This window comes from Dermochelys coriacea, chromosome 17, assembly GCF_009764565.3.
Source record: "Dermochelys coriacea isolate rDerCor1 chromosome 17, rDerCor1.pri.v4, whole genome shotgun sequence".
In the NCBI taxonomy this organism is placed as follows: Eukaryota; Metazoa; Chordata; order Testudines; family Dermochelyidae; genus Dermochelys; species Dermochelys coriacea.
In genome coordinates, this window is record NC_050084.1 from 7,836,320 (window position 1) to 7,856,758 (window position 20,439).

Genomic DNA, 20,439 nt, shown 5'->3' on the forward strand with positions numbered 1-20,439 from the left:
CTTTAGGTCCCCAAGTTTGAAAAGTTTTCCATATACTTTTATTCACATTAAATCTACTGAGTAAACGTGTGTGTGGCAGCACAAAGGGCTATAAATACATTGCATGCCATCATAAAGAGTGCAGTTCATTCTTTTTTCTTGGGTGTGAAAAGTATTTTCCTCCTTTCCTTAAATCAAGAACAGCTGAAGGGGTTTTGCTGAAACATAACAATAATAATTGCACCATCAGGTAGAGTCAATGCATGGACACTGTCAGCCCCAAAGGTGATTTAAAAGAAAGTAACAAATACGACATGATAGGAGTTTATCATGGAAACAATTAAGCAGCCTCAAGTGCATACATTGTTAAATACTCCATTATATATAAAATTGCTGACTCAAATATGTTAGAGATGGAAAATACATATTAGGATCATCAGTCCTTCTCTTTGTCAAAAGAGTACATTTTCCAGTGCTTTGTAAATCTTTGATTTGGAAATCCCAAACTTGTAGATTTCCCCCACTTCCTTAGGGAGACCATTCCACAGCCTAACAGATGATCCTGTCAGGAATTTTTGCATGGTATTCAGCATGTGTTTTCCCTTTGTTAGTTTCAGACCGGTACTCCCTGCATCATACTACATAATCTCTGCCCCTTCTTGGTGCATGAATCCTTTAAATATTTGTAGACTCCTCAGTCATTGCTTAGGCAACCTACGAATACTCATCTTTTTCAAATATTTTCCTCCTAATACAGTCCCTTCAAGCCCTTTGATCATTTTTGTTGCTCTTCTCTGAACTCCTTCCAATTGGTCAATAACTCTGCAGTGTCATGATACCCCAAAATAACTAGTATTCCAGCTGTGGTTGCACTAGAGCAATAAAGCAAGGGAGTTTACCTCTCTGATCCATGACACGATGCCTTTACGTGCCAAAATCATACTGGCCTTTTGTAATAGTCGTATAAAAGGCTATATACGTCCTTAGGTACTTATATAAGCCCCATTACCACAGCATCTGAATCACCTCACCACCTTTTGATGCATTTATGCTCACAAGAACCTTGTGAGGTAGAGAAGCACCATTTTACAAAGGGGAACTGAGACAGAGAAACACTGAGTGATTTGCCTAAGGTCACCCAAGCTTGTGGGAGAGCAAGGAACTGAACCCAGGGCCTCAACTACCAGACTAGCATCTTCACCATTGGGCCTCTCGGTCCTCTCATATACACCCACATATGTACTAAAGCATGCTTCTTTACAGAGTTCATTCTCTGAACACTCTAGACAAAGAGTTTAAAATCCTTTAAGAAAGTCCAAACACTGCTGAAGAGAAGAATGATCTATTTCCTGCTGATACACATGTGAATATTATATATATATTATATATATAAATATAAATGCTTACATATAGCGGATGGGGAACAAAACCAAACAATACTCCAAACTCTTCATTGTCCAGAGAAAAGAGAGACCTCAAAAGGAGTGACAAATTTATTACTAATTACACAATTACTTTATTATGTAGTGCTAGTAATAAACCACTTGAAGTACTTTCAGCTAATTCTAGTGTTAAGAAAATAATTGCTTGATTCAAATTATTTTAATTGAATTAATTCTTTACTAGTGCTACATAATAAAATGATTGTATAATTAGCAATTCATTTTTCACCCTTGCCAAAAGTATATATTTTACTTGGAGTAAGTGGAGGGGCTGGGGGCAGAGACACGGTCCACTTGTTTGGATTGGGGAGGTGGAAGAGGAATGGAGAGACAGAGGGGAAGACAGCGCTGTATGCACACTGAGGAGGGACTATGTGAAAGGTCTCATCTAGGTCTTGACTGAACTTGCCTCACTGAGGTCAGTGGGAATTTTGCTGCTCTGAATGGGAGCAGGAGCAGGCCTTTAAACCACCCAGAGGCACGACCTTCAGAACAAAAGTTCCTTCTCTGTCTCTCTCTTTTTGGGCCCATGCATTAAGCATATGAAATGCAAGAGCACTCACTTCCCCTGGAACTGCCTTGCAGCCTTAAGTTGATATTGCTTACATCTAACACTTGAGGACCCTTTGGCCTGCATCTCCTGCACACCCAAAACTCCCATTGATGCATTCCTTGGGTATGCAAAATTCCCATTGAAGTCAATGGATCCAACACTGAGCATACAAAACTCCCTCTGATTCAATGGGCTTGATGCCTTTGTGCAGCCAAACTTCCACTGAAGTACTGGGAGTTTGGGGTCCTGTTTTGTTTTTTTAAAGTGCCCTAACAATGATCTAAAGAACACTTAAAAATTCCACTAATGTCAGTTTCATGGCTTCTTTGTACCTGATCAGATGGGAATGGAGCTACTGTGGTTCTTTCACTTACATTGGAATATTTCAAATGTTTGTCAAGACTCTGTATGGTAAGGAATGAAAGAAACTGACACGTCATTCTGTTTGCTGGAACTTTACATCAATGCTCCCCTTTAAAAAAGCTGTGTTGACTCTTCCCCAACAAATCATGTATAAATAATTTAGAACCCATCACTGTATATGTAGAGTAGGGATTATTTTTTCCAATGTGCACTACCTTGCACTTATCAACGTTGAATTTCATCAGCCATTTTTATTACCCAGTCACCTAGTTTTGTGAGATCCCTCTGTAACGGCGCACAATCTACTTTGGACTTAACTATCTTGAATAAATTTTGTATCGTCTGCAAACTTTGGCACTGTTCACCCCCTTTTTCCAGATCATTTATGACTATGGTGAGCAGCACTGGTCCCAGTATAGCTCCTTGGCGGATGCCGCTGTTCACATCTCTCCATTGTAAAATCTGACCATTTTTTTCCTACCCTTTTTTTACTCTCTTTCATCCAATTACTTATCATGCAAGGACCTTTCCTCTGATCCCATGGCTACTTAGTTTCCTTAAGAGTCTTCGGTGAGGGACCTTGTCAAAGGCTTTCTGAAAATCCAGATGCACTATATTGACTAGATCACCCTTACCCACATGCTTGTTGACTCCCTCAAAAAATTTTAATAGATTGGCGAGGCATGACTTCCCTTTACAAAAGCTATGCTCAAGTGATGAGTGCATGATCTGGTCCTCCAATGCTATAATATAATCACTGTAATGCCTTGTAGAAGTCAACTGAAATCAATGGAAGTTTCTATATTATAGAGCCAATTCACAGCAGGGGAAACTAAGGCATAATTTACATGGTTACAAAAAACGGTTGCCAGACTTTTTTATATATTTAACAATAAAAAAAAGCTTTGCACTTCTATACACCTTTCATAGTAAAGCCCTTTGCAAATATATTTAGCTAAGCAAAACAACATCGTTGTGAAAAGGTATTGTTATAATACCTATTTTACTGATGGTGAAAGTGAAATGATAATAGATTTGCTGAAGGTCATTCAAAATGCAGCAAAGAGAATCCAGGAGTAGAGATTCCTAGTCCCCTGGTCTAGCCACTAGAAAACACATCCTCCCTGTATTATATTAATATTGTATCTGAGTATGAAAGTAGAAAAAATTTACCACACTGTGATAAATATCTTTACTGTGGTATTTGCAGTATTCTGTATTGTTAGAATGGGAAATACTGCAAATTTAATTTCTGCAGATGGCAAATGGTGCCATATTTTAATGGTGCTCAGAGTTCTCTGTTTTCATTGTTTGGGCAGTCCTAGTGTCTTGGCAGGGTAGAGACTTTTTAAACCATATTCAGTATGTTAGTTACAGTAATGACTGGTTTTAAAGTTATCATGGCAAAGAGCAAGAGACTAGCCACCCTTTAGAACTAAATGGTTGCACAACTGTGTTCAAAAATACAGATATTTATGCTGAGTATATAAGCAAAGACCATTAAACCTGGAATTCCTCCATTTGTCTTTTTAAATTGCCTTTTTGTACATTTGAACATAAATACATAACTAGGAAAAAATTAAAATGAATGGGACTTCCTGGCCAGATTTCACTCCAATATTAATTCAAACCTGGGAATCACAAGCCACTTGAAAAGCACAGTGTCGATTGGAAATGCTTACAGACCTTTCAGAAGAGCAGTGCTGTTTGTTATGCAGCATGATACTGTCCATGTAACATGCACTTTCACATTCAATATCTGTGTGTTTACCTGCAGTGTGTGTCTGCATCTACTGTATCCAGATATAAAATCTGCCAGAAACTGTTATCATTACACTGTGTGGGTAAATATTGGAAGCCAGATGCATCAAGCATGCTAGAAATGCTGCAGCCAGCTTTTTTCATTTCTATAATGACGGGCAGTATGCCCTACTCCCTCGAAGCTGGAACAGATCTCATCAGTTTGACTGGATTACCAGATAGGACCTTAAGGTAAACACCAAGCATACATCGGCTGCATACACATAATGTACCTCATAAACCCATTAAATATAGGGAGTGCTGTATTTCAACATCCAGGTAATCAGAGATTTTAAATGGCCTTTTCATTCTGGTTGAAGTTTTCAATAAGATTTTTTTTTTAAACTGTTATTTATGACTGGTCCCAGGAAAAAATAATAAGTGTAACATGAAAAACCAACCGAGAGTGACCCTGTAGCACCAGCAGTGATGCAGTTTAATATCACTGGGATTTGCATCCTATCAAACTATTCATGCTGAGTTTGAGACCCTGGTGCTAATTTCTAGTAAATTTCACGCTTGATGTCTCACTGTTGTGGGTCATTGCCGGTTCGTCTAAATAAACTGCTTCCAAATGGCTCCTCCATCTAAATATTCAAGCCAGTTTTTATAATTTAATTTTGCATTATGCTGAATAGCCTTCCGGCCAGACAGAGCTCATTGGGGAAACCACCAGTACCACTGTGATATGCCTTTATTTTATTTATTTATTTATTTTACTGCTTGAATTAGACCTCCTAGGCTGACTAGTAAAGAGGTTCCCCCCCGCCCCAACTAATGTCAATTTTCAGCATAGCAAGAGCTGTCTCTAATCTTTTCCTACTCATTACACACAATTTTGGAGTCATTTTACCCACAGTGCAGTCGGCTCCTGGCAGTGTGTTTGTGTGCACTGAGGGGTGGCATAATTGTTTATTTTCCCTCCCTGCATAATCCCCAGCTAGCACTGAAACCAAAACTGCAAACAATTCCCCAAGGGATGTTGAAACTGACAAGAGAGACTGAGACCTTCTACCCAGGTCCTTTTACATGAGATAATACGGAGAAAACATCCTGACCTGTATGTAAATCAAAATGGCTCTATTCTTCACCCTCCCCTCCTGTGCTGGTCTCACCTCCTCCAAGCTTATTTGTAGTAATAATAAGTGATATGCAAATAAAAATATTGGCACCTTCGCTATATGGCTCCACAGCCCTGCCCTGTAGTTCTGATTCCAAAGCAAAATTCAGTTTTCAAGGGACATTACTAACAAAGGGAAAGTCGCCAAAGAGCATGGGAAGCTGACAACAGCAACATCTGATAAAGTGAGCTGTAGCTCACAAAAGCTTATGCTCAAATAAATTTGTTAGTCTCTAAGGTGCCACAAGTCCTACTTTTCTTCTTGCGAATACAGACTAACATGGCTGCTATTCTGAAATTTGTCAGACTACATTCTACAGCTTCTTCTATGAGAGGATGTCAGCATTTTACAAGCATTAATGAATTAAAACTCATAGCAATAGTGGAGAAACTGAGGTACAGATGTCAAGGTTGCATAGCAAAGTGGCAGAGATGAGACTAGAACTCAGATCTATTGAGGCCCATCATCTTGTGTTGTGAGCAGTGACTAGGTTTCCTCTCTGGAAGATATCCTCATTCTCAGAGTATTCTGCCAACTAAACTGTATCCTTTTCCTGTTATGCTAAAGAGACTAGCAGGTCCAATAAAACATGTCTTCATAATGCCAGTCTTTCTAGACTAGGGATTTTTACTCTGTCAGTGGCATTGTAACTTTTCTTCGAGGTGTTTGTAAACTGCCATGTACATGTAAAGTGCTGTCATCTTTTACTTATTTACATTTTATAGCACCTTCCTGGCATGTCACAAAATTTAAAATAGTAATATCTGGTCTAAAATTTGAATGGATGGAATATTAACGGAGCAGCTTTATATTGTTTAAGCCACACGAGCTGCCACCATTTCCGGCAGAGTCAATTTGGAGACAACCCTTGATATGACAATAATACAATATGAAATTATCAATGACAAAGTTACCCGCATGGCAGCATATGCCGATACATTTTTTTTAAAAAAATGTAACACTGTTGGCTAAACCAGCCCCATACCAAAGCTGTGAGGATCTTTCCAAGCAGTAGGAGTGTCCCAAGATTAGGGTTGAATTGGTCCAGGTTAGAAACTGTAAATTTTGTTAGCAACTAAGCTGCTGTTAAAATCCAATTACTCATTTTCAGTGCTGCTGATCTGGGCAATCCCTATAACTGTTTAGGAGAGTACGCGTACAAATAATGCAGTGTTGTTTACTCTCAACAGAAAAAACGGTCATGCACCTTCTCATAACTGTTGTTCTTCGAGATGTGTTGCTCATGTCCATTCCAATTAGGTGACTCCCATGCCTAAATTCTGGAGGCGGGGCCAGAGTTGACTACTGATTTGGAGTACTGCTCTACTGAAGGCCACATCGTCTCTGGCCTGCTGGGCGATCGCATAATGCGCAGTGAACGTGGGTATGGAGGACCACATCGTCGCTCTGCATGTTTCCTGGGTGGGAACCTGTACCAGGAATACCGCCAAGGAAGCCTGCGCTCTGGTGGAGTGTGCCGTGTGCGGAGGAGCAGGACGTGATCGGCGGCAAAATTCGTTGGGAGGAGACTGGGAGACCTTTCATCCTGTCTGCCACAGCTACGAAGAGTTGAATAGACTTGCGGATCGGCTTCATTCTCTGAACGTAGAAGGTTTGTGCTCTGCGAATATCCAATGAGTGCAGTCTCTGCTCCCTGCCACTTGAATGAGCTTTAGGATAGAATGCTGGGAGGAAAATGTTCTGGTTGAAGTGGAATTGGGAAACCACCTTTGGGAGGAAAGCCAGGTGGGGCCTGAGCTGAACCTTTTCCTTATAGAACATGGTTTAGGGAGGCTCTGATGTTAGGGCCTTGAGTGCAGATACACTCCTGACTAAGGTTTTTGCCACCTGAAACGCCACCTTGTGAGAGAGAGAGAGAGAGAGCAGGGAGCATGTTGCCAGGGGTTCAAAGGGCAGCCCTGTCAATTTGGGAAAGGACCAGATTGAGATCCCAGGGTGGGATCAGCTGTCGGACGTGTGGGTATAGCCCATCGAGACCCTTGAGGAAACGGCTAACCATAGGGTTGTCAAAAACTGACCGGTTCTCAGCACCTGGATGGAAGGCCAAGATAGCAGCCAAGTGAACCCTTACTGACAACATGGACAGCCCCTGCTGCTTAAGGTGGAGAAGGTAGTCCAATATACATGGTATAGAGGCGAGAGTGGGTGACAAACTGTTGCATGGACCAGATTGAGAATCTCTTCCACTTGGTTAGGTAGATAACCCTGGTTTCTACTGCTAAGGAGGACTTGTCCGACAGGGTCGGAACAGGAAAGCTCCACTGGATTCAGCCACAAAGCTTCCATGCCATGAGGTGTAGTGACTCAAGGTTCAGATGCTGGAGACTACCATGATCCTGGGTCAGTAAATCCAGGAAGAGCGGCAAGGTGACTTGGGCTTCCACTGACATTTGCAGGAGTGATGTGTACCAGTGCTGGTGGGGCCAGGCTGGAGCTATAATATCACCAAAGCTTGTTCCCTCCATATCTTGAGGAGAACCTTGTGAACAAGCAGAATGGGCAGGAACACGTAAAGGAGACGGTCTCCTCATGGGAGAGGGAACGTGTCCATGACGGAACCCAGACTGCGACTCAGGAAGGAGCAAAACTGCTAACACTTCCTGTTGCACCATGTGGCGAACAGGTCTACCTGGGGAAAGCCCCACTGATGGAAGATGGAGTTCGTGACATCCAAGCATACGGACCACTCGTGGCTGTGGAACAACCTGCTGAGATAATCCGCCAACTCATTCTGTACCCCTGGGAGGTACAATGCTTGCAGGTGTATTGAATGCTCTAAACAGAAGTCCCACAACATGAGGGCTTCCTGGCACAGGAGAGAGGAGCGTGTACCCCCGTTTGTTGATATACAACATCGCCATAGTGTTGTCTGTCATCACCGACACACATTTCCCTGATAAGTGGGTACGGAAAGTCTAGCATGCCAGGCGCACCACTCTCAGCTCTCTGACATTGATGTGGAGAGCGAGCTTTGCCCGAGACCAGAGGCCTTGAGTCCTGAGGTCCCCCAGATGTGCTCCCCAGCCCAGAGCTGATGCGTCCGTCACTAGGGAGAGAGATGGCTGAGGGCTGGAGAAGGAGACCCCTGAACATACTACCTGTGGGTTGAGCCACCACAGGAGGGAGTCAAGAACCTGGTAAGGCAGGTTACTATCCTGTCCATGCTGTCCCTGACCAGGCGGTACACTGACACAAGCCACGACTAAAGAGGCCGAAGTCTGAGTCACGCTGTACCACATAGGTACAGGCTGCCATGTGTCCTAGAAGCTTCAAGCAGTTCCTTGCTGTAGTAGTGTGGAACTGCCTGAGACCTTGAATGATGTTGCCGAGGGCCTGGAACCTCACCTCTGGGAGGTACGCCCTGGCCTAGGTCAAATCCCCTATAAATTCTATCCACAGAACTGGAAACAACGTCCATTTCCCCTCATTCAGAAGAAGGCCCAGATTGTTGAACTTCACTCTTACGAAGTCGACCTGTGCCTCCACTGGAGCTCTGGAGCAGCCCTTGATGAGTCAGTTGTCGAGGTACACCTGTACCTGCCACCTGCACAGGAACGCAGCCACAACTGCCATGCACATGGTGAACACTCAAGGTGCCGCTGACAGGCCGAACAGAGGACTAAACTGATAGTGGCTTTTGTTCACCACAAACCTGAGGTATTTTCTGTGGGGCAGAGTTACCGCTATGTGAAAGTACGCATCCTTCAAATTGAGAGCGGCATACCGGTCTCCTGGATGCAATGAGGGGATGATGGAGGCCAAAGAGACCATGCAGAACTTGAGCTTCTTCATGAACTTGTTGAGTTCTTGCAGGTCTAGTATGGGCCTGAGCCTGCATTTGGCTTTCAGTATTAGGAAATACTGAGAATAGAAACCCTTGTGCCCTTCTGCTCCTGAGGAACCTCTTCCACTGCCCCTAGCGAAAGGAGCGAGTGCACCTCCTGTATAAGGAGTCGCTCGTGAGTGGGGTCCCTGAAGAGGGACAGGGAAGTGAGGTGGAAGAGTGGGAGGGCACAGAATTGGATGGCATATCCCCTCTCTACCTGGTGGAGCACCGAGTGGTTCAAAGTGATACAGGACCATGCACTGTAGAAAGGGGATAGTCGGGATGAAAAGGTAAGGTGGAGTAGATCCAGTTCTTGTTCTGTTGCGCTGTCCTCGACCGCAGAAAAGGTCAGTTTGGGGCGGGTGGTGGTTTGGACTGGCCAGAGCCCTGGCCTGAGGAGGGGAGCGGCCTTTTCCTGCCACTCCTATTCCTCTTCTGGGAACCATCCTGTTGGTTCTGTTGTTGGTAGAACTGCAGAGGAGGTTGAAGTCTGAAATGTTTCCGCTGCGTGGCAGGAGTATGGAGACCCAGCGATTTGAGGGTGGCTCTTGAGTCTTTTAGGCTATGAAGCCTTTTATCCGTCTTTTCTGAAAACAGAGTCACACCCTCAAAGGGAAGGTCCTGAATTCTCTGCTGGACCTCGTATGGCAGACCTGAAACTTGGAGCCATGAGCCCCTTCTCATGGTGATGCCTGTAGCCATCACCTTGGAGGCTGCATCAGCTCCATCTAGCACCACCTGCAGGGAAGCTCATGAGATGAGCTTGCCCTCCTCAACCAAAGCCGAGAACTCGGCACAGGAGTCTTGTTGCAGCAGCTTTGCAAATTTTGCCATTGCTCCACATGTATTATAGCAGTACCTGCTAACAATGGCCTGCTGATTCGAAATGCAGAGCTGCAACCCACCCATAGAATAGACCTTTCTACCAAAAAGGTCGAGTCTTTTCACTTCCCTGTTCTTAGGAGAAGGTCCCTGATAACCCTACTGCTCGCGCTGGTTAGCAGTGTCCATGACCAGGGAATCAGGTGGCGGGTGACAGTACAGATGCTCATAACCGTTCAATGGCACAAAGTAGCGCTTTCCATTGTGCTTAGCTGTGGTGGGCAATGAGGCTGCAGTCTGCCATAATGTTTTCGTTGTGGCAGATACAGTTTTGATGAGAGGGAGGGCAATGCTGGGTGCGGAGTCCCTGTGTCCCGGGTCTGAATGGGGGCAAAGAGCTGCCTCCATGGAGCAGAATTTTGAGCTGCTGTTCCCTCTGTTTCAAAGTTCTGGGGCAGAACTTGCGACATATTCTGCAACTGTCCTTTTAGTGACCCTCATCTAGGCACCCTAAACATGCAGTGTGTGGGTCACTTTTTAGCATGTGCTTAGCACAGACCTCACACTTTTTGAACCCCGGGACTGCGGCAAACAACGGCTCCGGGGATCGGAAGGGGGCAGTGAACCCCCAACAAACTAACTATAACAACAACTATAGATAAGAGAAAAGGCGCTTGCTAAAGCAAGGGCTATGGGAAGTTCCAAATAACCATCACTGGCAGTAAGAAGGAACTGAGGGGGCGGGGGTCAACAGGGCCCTATATTGAGCGCCATGAAGGTGCAACTCCAGGGGGTGCCCGGGTCGACCCAATGGATGCTGCTATGGGAAAAAATTTCTGGCTGCCATCCATGAGGCGTGTGCACACACCTAATTGGAATGGTCATGAACAAGCACTTGAAGAAGAACTTACATTCCAAGTTGCACACTGCACACCCCGAGTTATTCCTGTTACCCTCCAGCTGCCTACAAATGACTAGATAGGAACAAATGAAGCCCTAAGAATCTCACTCTGTTGTCAGTCAAAAGAGATACTGCCAGGTAAGACATTCCTTTCCTCTCCCAGGCTGGAGAACAAGCACAACTGGATTGTTGGCCTGGCTGTGCAGATCATCACTACTGGGGGTGTACCCCCCTGTAGTAACCGGATTTGTTGTTTTAACTATTACACAAATATTCCAGCCTAGTAACCAAGATGTCAGGAATCTAAAAGGGTAAATCTTCAGTGATGTGCACAGGGAGACAAATATAAAAAACTTTATTATTGGAGACACGGCCAGCCTGAAAGCCATATATTATAAACAAGTATTTCTTTACCTATGTATGACTTGCTCACAGTCTGGGCATCTCTTACCCTGGACAATGACAATCAATTATGACACTTCCAAGTTCTCAGTGCTGTAACATTTGGGTTGCGAAGACCTGATGGAAATTTGTCCTTGCTGTAAAACCAGTTGTTTTCAATGCCATTTAAAAGAACAACAGAAGGAACATTTTTCTGTGGGCGTTAAGGGTTTGTTTTTATAAAATTAATTTTTTCGATAAAGTGGAGTTGTCACCTTACCAAGGGCTTGTCTACACTGGAGTTTCACACTGAGATAAACTGTGTCAGCACAAATCATGGATAACCTGGACATGGATTGTCTACACTAGGGGCTTGCACAAATGCAGCTATGTTGGTGTAAAAAATCCAGTGCAGACAAGACCTACGAGGCTAGAACCCACAGCAATGCACCTTTAAGAACCACTTATAAAGAATACCAGAAGGAAATGCCACCTCCTAAGCAAAGAACGCTCAAAAGAAGCCCTGCCAGACAAAGGAGATGGAGATGCAAAGCCTGAACAAGGTAGTTCTAAAGGCTACAGCTGATTTTATTTCCCAGATTTAAAGGGCCAGCTACCAGCAAAGACCATGCTTGGAAACTGTAGAGTTCTGGTGAGCACACAGCAAAAGTGACAGCAGCTCTCCTGAAGGTTAGTAAAAAGGGCTAAATTTCTCAATTATTTTAGAACCAATGGGTTTGAGTGTCAGATACCTTGAGATCTTCCCAGGAAAATCCATGGAGTTTCACGTATTTGAGATAATTATGCCCTGGTGTTGGCTTTGCTATGGTTTCATATTTAACTAACAAAAATTCCAACCATGTCAATGGACCGGCCTGTCACCTGACTCCATTACACATGGTTCCATTTTGTGGAGTAGAACCATAATTGTGTTCTATAGCCTGGCTGAAACCTGGTGCATTTCCAAGACTTCCATCTGGTAATGAATTGAAACACACTACAAATTAGAGCAGCATCAGAACAGGGGACAACCTTGATGTAAGCAGCCCCTCTGAACTCAGATGTATTCACAGTATCAATTTGTCCAAGTATCAAAGGTTAGAAAGCCTACAATTAACCCCCCCCCCCATAGCAATTCTGTATGGCAAGTCATATATGCCTTCAAGATTCCTGCAGTCATCTCTTGTCCACATCATGAAAGAGACTGGACCCAGGCTGCAGCCACAGAGGATGAAATAGACCTGTCCTACTACACAAGTCTGTGTGTGCTATGTTAGGAGAAGGCAGGTGTGCACTGGTTACACAGGACTACTAAGAGATATAGCTGCTCTCCACTATAACAAAGATCAAATAGAAGAGAGAAAAAACACCTGTAATCCTGAAGGGAAGTCATTGACACCATCAAAGCACACCACACAACCTTTAGTTCTGTGTCCCCATAAGAACAGTTTGCTTCTCTTGATATCAGGAACCAAACTGACTGTCATCCCCATCACATGAAAATATATCAGTGGTTTGATAATCACCTTTCATTCCACCAGAAAAGCCTCTCCAGTTGGCAAAGACCATCAGCGGAAGTCCCTCCCGGTTAAAGTCTTTGATAGCCTGAGCAGTCTTAAAGGCAGAGTCCGGGAACCATACCTGACCAGCCTGTTGGATTATCTGTTGGGGGAGGAAAATGGTACAACCTGAATGTTTTGTTAACTTGAGAGTTACTATCAGAAGAAAACAAATAAATAGATACAGCAAGAGCGCCAATCTGAAAGCAATGCTGACAAGCAGAACAACCTGTTATAAATATTACAGGACCATGGGTGCACTGGGAGAATGACACACAAAGGAACGAAAGGGTACTGACTCGCAGAGTTTACAAAATTAGACACCGATCCCGCAACTGACTTCACGAGAGCAGATCTCTGCACCCATAGAGAGCTCCATTGACTTCAGCGCAATAAGGGATATAAGGAGACAAAAAGAGCACTAAGGAGAGAAGGAAGCAGGAGTGGAGACATAGGCAGGGCAAGAGCTGGGAAGGCAGAGACCAGGGATATGAACATAAAGAGCAAGAATTTCAGAAACGGGGGCGAGGTGGCCCGAGCAGCAGGAGAGGATGATGATTTTGGCTTCCCAGGTTTCCTGATTCTAAGACTTGTGCTTTAGCCATAAGATCCTTCCCCGCTTTCAAAAGAGAGCGGAGCTAGCCTCCACAGAGATAAGCCATCTCCTGCCCATATATTCGGGATATGCAAGGCTTTCTCTCTGTATGAACAGAGCCAGCCAGCAAGACAGTCCATTCACCAGCTCTGAGAACAGCATATTAGCATACGGCCAAAGGCTGATCAGTTTTTGTCTTGCGGGCCAACCTTCCAATAAACACAAAGAAACTTTTCAAAGAGGCATCTGCAGAGAATGACTTTAACCAAACCCCAACATATGTTCAACAGTAAAACCTACCTTGGCCTCAGAGTCCAGGTTTGCAGGATCAGCAGGGATACTTAGCTCCACTGTTCGGGTTTCTACGGCAACTACTCCTACAGGAATTCCTCCCAGTCTGAACACAGATGAGACAAATCAAAACCCACATATTTTATCATTGTACAACTAATCATTTTTTTCTAATCCAGCATCAAAACACTTGAAAATAAAAACAAGAGACAAACAATGCAAATCAACGGAGAAAGAGGCACTCTGGTATTTCTGAAGAGTTCAGGCATGTGGCTGGATCATTTCAGAGCTGGATTTCAGCTCTCAGAATAAGACCTATTTATAAAACTAATACCCCACAAAAAACCAGAGCAGAACAAACTGAAACCTAGCATTTTGCACTAGGTATGGGACAGTTACGCAGTTGGACAGGGTGCATCTCTGCTAGCATCTCTCCTAGCATGGCACCACACAGATTTTCATGAAAATGTTTTCATCAAGAAATATAACCTTGAAGACCCAAGCCTTCTGAGCCCCATTTACAATCACAATGATCCTTCCACCCTCTACCAGTTGATCAAAAACCCTATATGCCACATGCTTTACAGAAGACTGCATGACCCAGCCACCCCAATTGCCCTGCACACTTTTCAGGGATTCCCCCAAAAGTGAGGAATGGTGATGGGCATTTGGAAGGTTAGTGTTTTATCTATTAACCTTCACAGCTGCTGGGTCATTACTGGGGATAAAGGGATCTGGTATATGAGAACAAGGAGGCAGGATAGTATGTGTGTGTCAAGGAAATTCAGCCTCACTCTCCATTCAGTCTAAACTTCCTAAAACAAAAGGCAGCCGCTTGTGGCAACAGCTGCTTGCAATGGCTTCCTGATGCTGCACGAAAGGGAGTCCCAGCACAGACGACCCCTCTCTACTCAACCATCTAAAGTTGGATGACAGGCACCCCAGGCACCAAAAGTGACACGGCCTATGTGCACTAGGGGGTTTGAAAATATTCCTATTCACAATGATTAAGAGTCCGGCTGGAAACTCGTAATTGCAGAAGCCGTCTTAAATCGGTAACTTATAACGTCTATATTAGGGCCCATGTGACCTAATAAAGAACATCTTTATCCAAGTATTACAGTTATTTATTGAACTTGAAAACAGCTCAAAACAACTTCTGTTTTCCATTATACTTCATATAAATTTCATCAGGCTTGCACATGAAGATGCTACATCTTGTTTTATAGTGTGTCCCTGGACAAGTTGCCCTGGAATAATAAAAGACAATTTACAGCCAACAGCACACATATTCCAAACATACATACAAAAGATGAGTTTTGGCAGCACTTACGGCAACAATCCCCGAAGAATACATTCATATTTATTTTTTCAAAATGCCACTGCTTTTGAAAGAAGTCAGCTCCATTTGTATTTTATATACGTGTATAGGAGACTGAGTCCAAAGCAGTTCAAAGTGTGTCCGATGAAAAGAAACTAAAAGTCAAGCCAAAGACTATCTGGCTTTGCAAAATAATTGATTTTGTCTGGGATGTTGTCTAAACTTACAGCCATTAGAGGATTATAATACTTTGCACCTTCAAAGCAGGATTATCAAAGAACCTTACAAACATCAGATTAAACCAGAGAGGTAGGTTTTATACACAGTTGCTTGATGGAAAAACTGAGGCATGGAAAGGTTACAGGATTTCCTCAAGGTCAAACAGCAGATCAGTGGTTGAGCCAGCAGGAATCCTGGCTCTTGTTTCTCTGATCCAACTACTAGAAAATATTCTCGCTCAGAGCTGGGAAGGGAATTTATGAGTACTGGTTCCTATTCCACTGCTCTTATCACTGGATAATACTCCATCCTTTTGGAACAGCTTTATTCAGAAAGGAAAGAGACAAAGAAAACACACAATGCCACTGATTATTTTAATGACAACAACAAGAACGAAAGACTTGACTTCTGAGCCTAAATGGAAGAGCCGTTATGCAAGATTTGCCATCTGATGGCTTTTCCTTCTTGGCAGCATGAAAGTGCAGGGACCTACTATACTGAAAGAGCTACAAAGGCTGGAATTGTTTTCAAGACTGTGATCTAAATCTCAAGCGAACACGGTATGTTTTAGAATCTTGAGCAGGTGCCACTTGCCACAAAGATAAGGGAAAGTGATTGTCCCAGAAAGGAAGGTGAGCACCAGATGCAAGTCCCCAAGGCCGCTTGTCTCTGCAATGTAGAGCTAGACTAAGATCAGTCTTGGCAGGTGCTAGTTTGGAAAAAGCTGCAGGTTATTCTATGCTGGGATCGCTGCCGAGTTACTCTCTTTTCAGAGTGGGTAATAAAATGTAATAGAAACTTCAATTTCCCATGGGGGGAAGGGGGAGTAAGTATCCCAGCAATCTGCAGTTTCTTCCAGTTTACTTCAGTTTTAGCTGGACTTTTTTTTTTTTTTTGCAAGTCAAATGTGATTGTGAAGAAATATAGATCACCAACTACTCTAAATTATGTCAGAGCCACAACAATGGGACCCTTCTGTATTACCATGTACAGTTGAAAGGTTTGACCCAAGGAATCACCTGTGTCCCACCCAGGTATATTCTTTCCACCCAGCATTATAGAAGGCAAAAGTTATCAAGCACCCTGGGACAGACCGAAGGAATCATCACTACATGTTCAATTCACGTAGCGGAGACGTGTACTGCTGAGATGTTAAATTTGTTATTCACATACATCCACTCACCAGTTTTGTCAGAATGTGTCAGCAGAAACACAAAGCATCAGTAAAAGCTAGATTTCTACAAAGGTCTAAAAAGCCTATGGGTACTTACCTAGCTCTGCCAACCACAACTGTTTGTGCCCAGGGCTGCATGATCTCTAGGAATGATCCAATGTCAAAGAAACCACTTAACCACTGGCCTTTTTGAGCTACCAAAAGGAAAGCGGAGGGGAACATAAACAGCAGTTAAAATAGTAGCAAGACTCCAATTTAACAACTTGGGGGCTCGGCTGGGTTTTTTTGTTTGTCTATTTTTTTTTTTTAAAACAAACAGATGACTATATAAGGAAGCATTAGACTGCTGAGCATTTGTCTGCCTTCAGCCATCATGTCCTATTTCATTTGCTAGTCTGCATAAAGAGAGTCATTTATCAGAAAAGGCATCATTTATTGTTAAACGATGGGGTTTGGATAGCAGAGGGACTTTGCATGCTTTTAAATAAATAACTCTGTTTTTTTTCAAGACACTGCAAACATTTGTCAAAAGGCTCCCAAGTCATTAAAGATGATGTTTTTCAAAATGCCTATTTCTATTCTCAAAATCTAGCTTACAATTTTCTCTTGATTCTGCCAAAAATGCTGTAGACAGACACACATTTAAGAATAAATGAGCTAATGATATTTGAACACTAGACATTGCATTTGTGTGCATCATACATTGGAAAAATAATAGGACTGAATCACTATGTGTAGCCCATAAAGTGAATCCTTGCTCTACTAAAGATATACTACACAACGTGCATGTTCGTTCCAGATGCTACAGAGAACCATAATAGTTGGCATACTATATCAGACTTTTCATCCAAGTCCATTTCCCTGCCAACAGTGATGGCCAATTCCTGATGCTTCAAAGACACAAACCTTTTTCTAACAGTGCTCCTAGATGATTGTGCAATGCTGAAGAGAAACAAATCTTTCCTGACCCCTGAAGAAAATCAAGCTCGTGCCCTGAAGCATGATTACCTTGACTGTGCTACCTATACACAACTGGTTATAAAATTATCCAGTGCTTTGTAAGAGGAACCCATTATCTGACTTCATGTCCTCCTATATCAGTGACTGCAACAGACTGACCAGATCCCTGTGTGATGCAGCATTCTTGTTGATTGGTATTGTATATGCATTCAAAGCAGTTGGTAATAGTGTAGCAGAGAGCAGGACCTTTAAAAACCGCTGGAGTCATAGGAGATTAAAGTGTATTTTTATGTATTTAATTTACAGACAGTTCTTTGGTTTTCACCAATGTAATAGCTGCACCTCCCTTACTCTTAGGGGATAAAGCCTCGCTATTACACACCTGTGCGGCAGAGTGCAATACCATTACCTCCATTCTACAGATGGGAAGACTGAGGTACTGAAGGTTAAGTAGCCCAGTTCTCTTGATTCCAAGTCCTGTGCCTTCACCAAAAGACTACCTTTCCTTCCTACCTCTTCTATATTTCTATGGATATTCATCAAGCCAAACACTGCCAGGAACAATAAAGAGAGAGGTTGCATCATTTTATGATGTTAATGCTTGTACTCATCTGTGCAAAAATAAGGGTAATCAATATCATGTTTCAGGGTGCAAGAGGACTGCCTGCAGGTGGCAGCAATGCATCATTATTAGAGAATAGACCCTAGAGGCAAAGTTTGTACTGAGATCTACTTTCCGAACACAAATTTCTAAAACTAAGTATGCTCCAACACTGGATCAGGGCCAACTGTAACATTCAGCACAGGATTCTGAAATGACCCAGTGAAGTCCAGGGTTGTTAAATCCAGGATTTCAGTTCGGGCTCCATCTCTAATGAGTAAGAAAGGGCGCTATGGAGGGATTTCACTTTTCTCTGGTACTGGCCACTGTCTGAGCCAACATCAACAAAAGACAGGAAATGCTGAGAGGTCACTGCTCTGTTTTCCGCAGTCCTCCAGACTGTAGAAGCCACAAGCACCAAATCATGGCACTCAGGATACTCTACTCACCCAGGCAATACAAATTACTCTGCAAGTAGCTGCTTTTCACTGAGCTCGCAACAAAGCTTGCACAAAAACACAGCCTCCCAGCTTTACCCCTGGGCATAGAGCTTCTGAGCAATGCTTTAATTTGAACAATCACCTCTGCCTTCGCAAAGCCAAGTCTAAAACCAATTAAAAGTGGAGATCCAAGCGAGCTAACCTCTGCTGACTTAAACAGGATGGAGAGTGTTTTATCAAGACCAAACTTGTAATTACTGTGTTCTACATTCCTTGCCTCCGTGGCCCCACTGTAAAATGTGATCATCCATTTCAAAATTATCTCTTTATCATGAGCCCAAAACTGATCGTTTAGATTCTGGCCTCGTGTCCGGTGTCACTTTGAAGAATATCACAGCACTATCTCCTCTAATAAATGGCTTTAACTTTTCACCTAGGAGATATCTGCTTTAACTTATCACGGAGAATCATCTGCTTTCCTTAACGCTTCTACTAAATTAAAATCTGAAGTCACTCGATTTGGAAGCTGGTGTTAGCTGCACTCAGACAGCTGGATGAATTACTGGAGAGATGATGAAAAAATATTATCCAAAACCGGAAAACTTAGTTTATCACAAATCTCATTTTATCCCTCAAACCTCATTAATAACAGCGGGGATAATGGTCACCTAGTTTGTAGCTTGTCCGCACATCTCTTGCATGCCTCCAAAAGGGACCAGCAAGGGGTTCAATCTTTTGCGATGGTTCCAATCCAATTATTGTGTGAGGTCTGCCAAGCTAGTTAGAGATGGATTCCTTTAAGAAGGCTTTTATTTGGGAGGTTTTAAATTAAAAAAAAAAATTCCAAAAAATTCCCTAACTATAAAAAGCAACTCTGAATTGTAGACATGCTCTCTTAAGTACTCAGAACTTGCATACTATCATGTGTAAATTTTGGTGTTTTTTTTTAACTCAAACTGTTTATTTCATAATCTCTGAAAAGTACATGATACATTTGGCTTCAGCACTCTGATTCCCTGCTCCAATCCGTTCTCTCTCCTTTCAAATAGTAACATTCATATGGCTTCTTGGTTAGTTACTGAAATAGAGGAAAATATTTCCAGTCCAGGAGCAAACCTGGATAGTGTCAGGGTCATTTTCAAATCTCAAATGCATAATGTGTATTGCTATATATTCAGGGTGTGGTAGCAGGCTTTCCAGGAAGTCCCATGATGCATTTGAGATTGAGGCTGGGTCTTTCATCTCAAAAGGCACTTGCCTGTTAATCTTCAAGGAAATAAAATCAACCAGGACATCAGGGCAATGTCTGCGAGAAAATGTCATCTGGAACGCCTACCTTCTGATTTCCATTCAGACCCCAACTGCTCTCAAATGTATTCAGTGCAGAATTTAAAATAAAAAATTCTACTTCGGGGGAAAAGTGAAGAATTGTGCACTATCATTAGGGAACTTCAAAACTCAAGCAGAACAACTACAAAATCAAAGCCACCTTTAGAAGCGCCCTTTGTCTTAATTGATATGATTTTGTAGAAGCAGACTGAGGGTAAAATTTTCAAAAACACCTACAGGACTTCAACACCCAAGTCCCATTTCACAAGTGACTCAGGCATTTGGGAACCTAGATCTCATTGTAAGTCAATGAGACTTAGGGCTTGTCTACATTTTAAATGCTACAGCGACACAGCTGCACTGCAGAAGTGCTTCAGTGTAGACACTCCTAGGCCAGAGACAGAATCCACCTCCACAAGAGCTGGTAGTTAAGTCAATGGAAGACTTCTTCCATTGACCTAGCACTGTCTACACCGTGGATTAAGTCAGTTTAACTACATCACTCTGGGGTGTGGATTTTTCCTAACATGCATCCGATGAAGTGAGCTGTAGCTCACGAAAGCTTATGCTCAAATAAATTTGTTAGTCTCTAAGGTGCCACAAGTACTCCTTTTCTTTTAACTTTTTAGTGTAGACCAGGCCTGAAGTCCCATTCTCAGAAATTACTAAAGCCTGGTCTACACCTAAAATTTAGCAAAAAGAAAAGCTTGCGAGGAGAAGTAAACGTTTGTGCAGACAAGC

General features: G+C 42.9%; 1 protein-coding gene across 3 annotated transcripts in view; it reads right to left on the reverse strand.

The window, feature by feature from the left end:
* Positions 1-20,439, reverse strand: part of ACACA (acetyl-CoA carboxylase alpha) — a 186,415-nt gene that overhangs the window by 29,912 nt on the left and 136,064 nt on the right. For all 3 annotated transcript variants that reach the window (XM_038375923.2, XM_043499553.1, XM_038375920.2), the window contains 3 exons: positions 16,466-16,562; positions 13,664-13,760; positions 12,736-12,871 (listed from right to left, as the gene is read on the reverse strand). In XM_038375923.2, the coding sequence (XP_038231851.1) occupies positions 12,736-12,871; positions 13,664-13,760; positions 16,466-16,562 (330 nt within the window). The remainder of the gene's footprint in view (positions 1-12,735; positions 12,872-13,663; positions 13,761-16,465; positions 16,563-20,439) is intronic.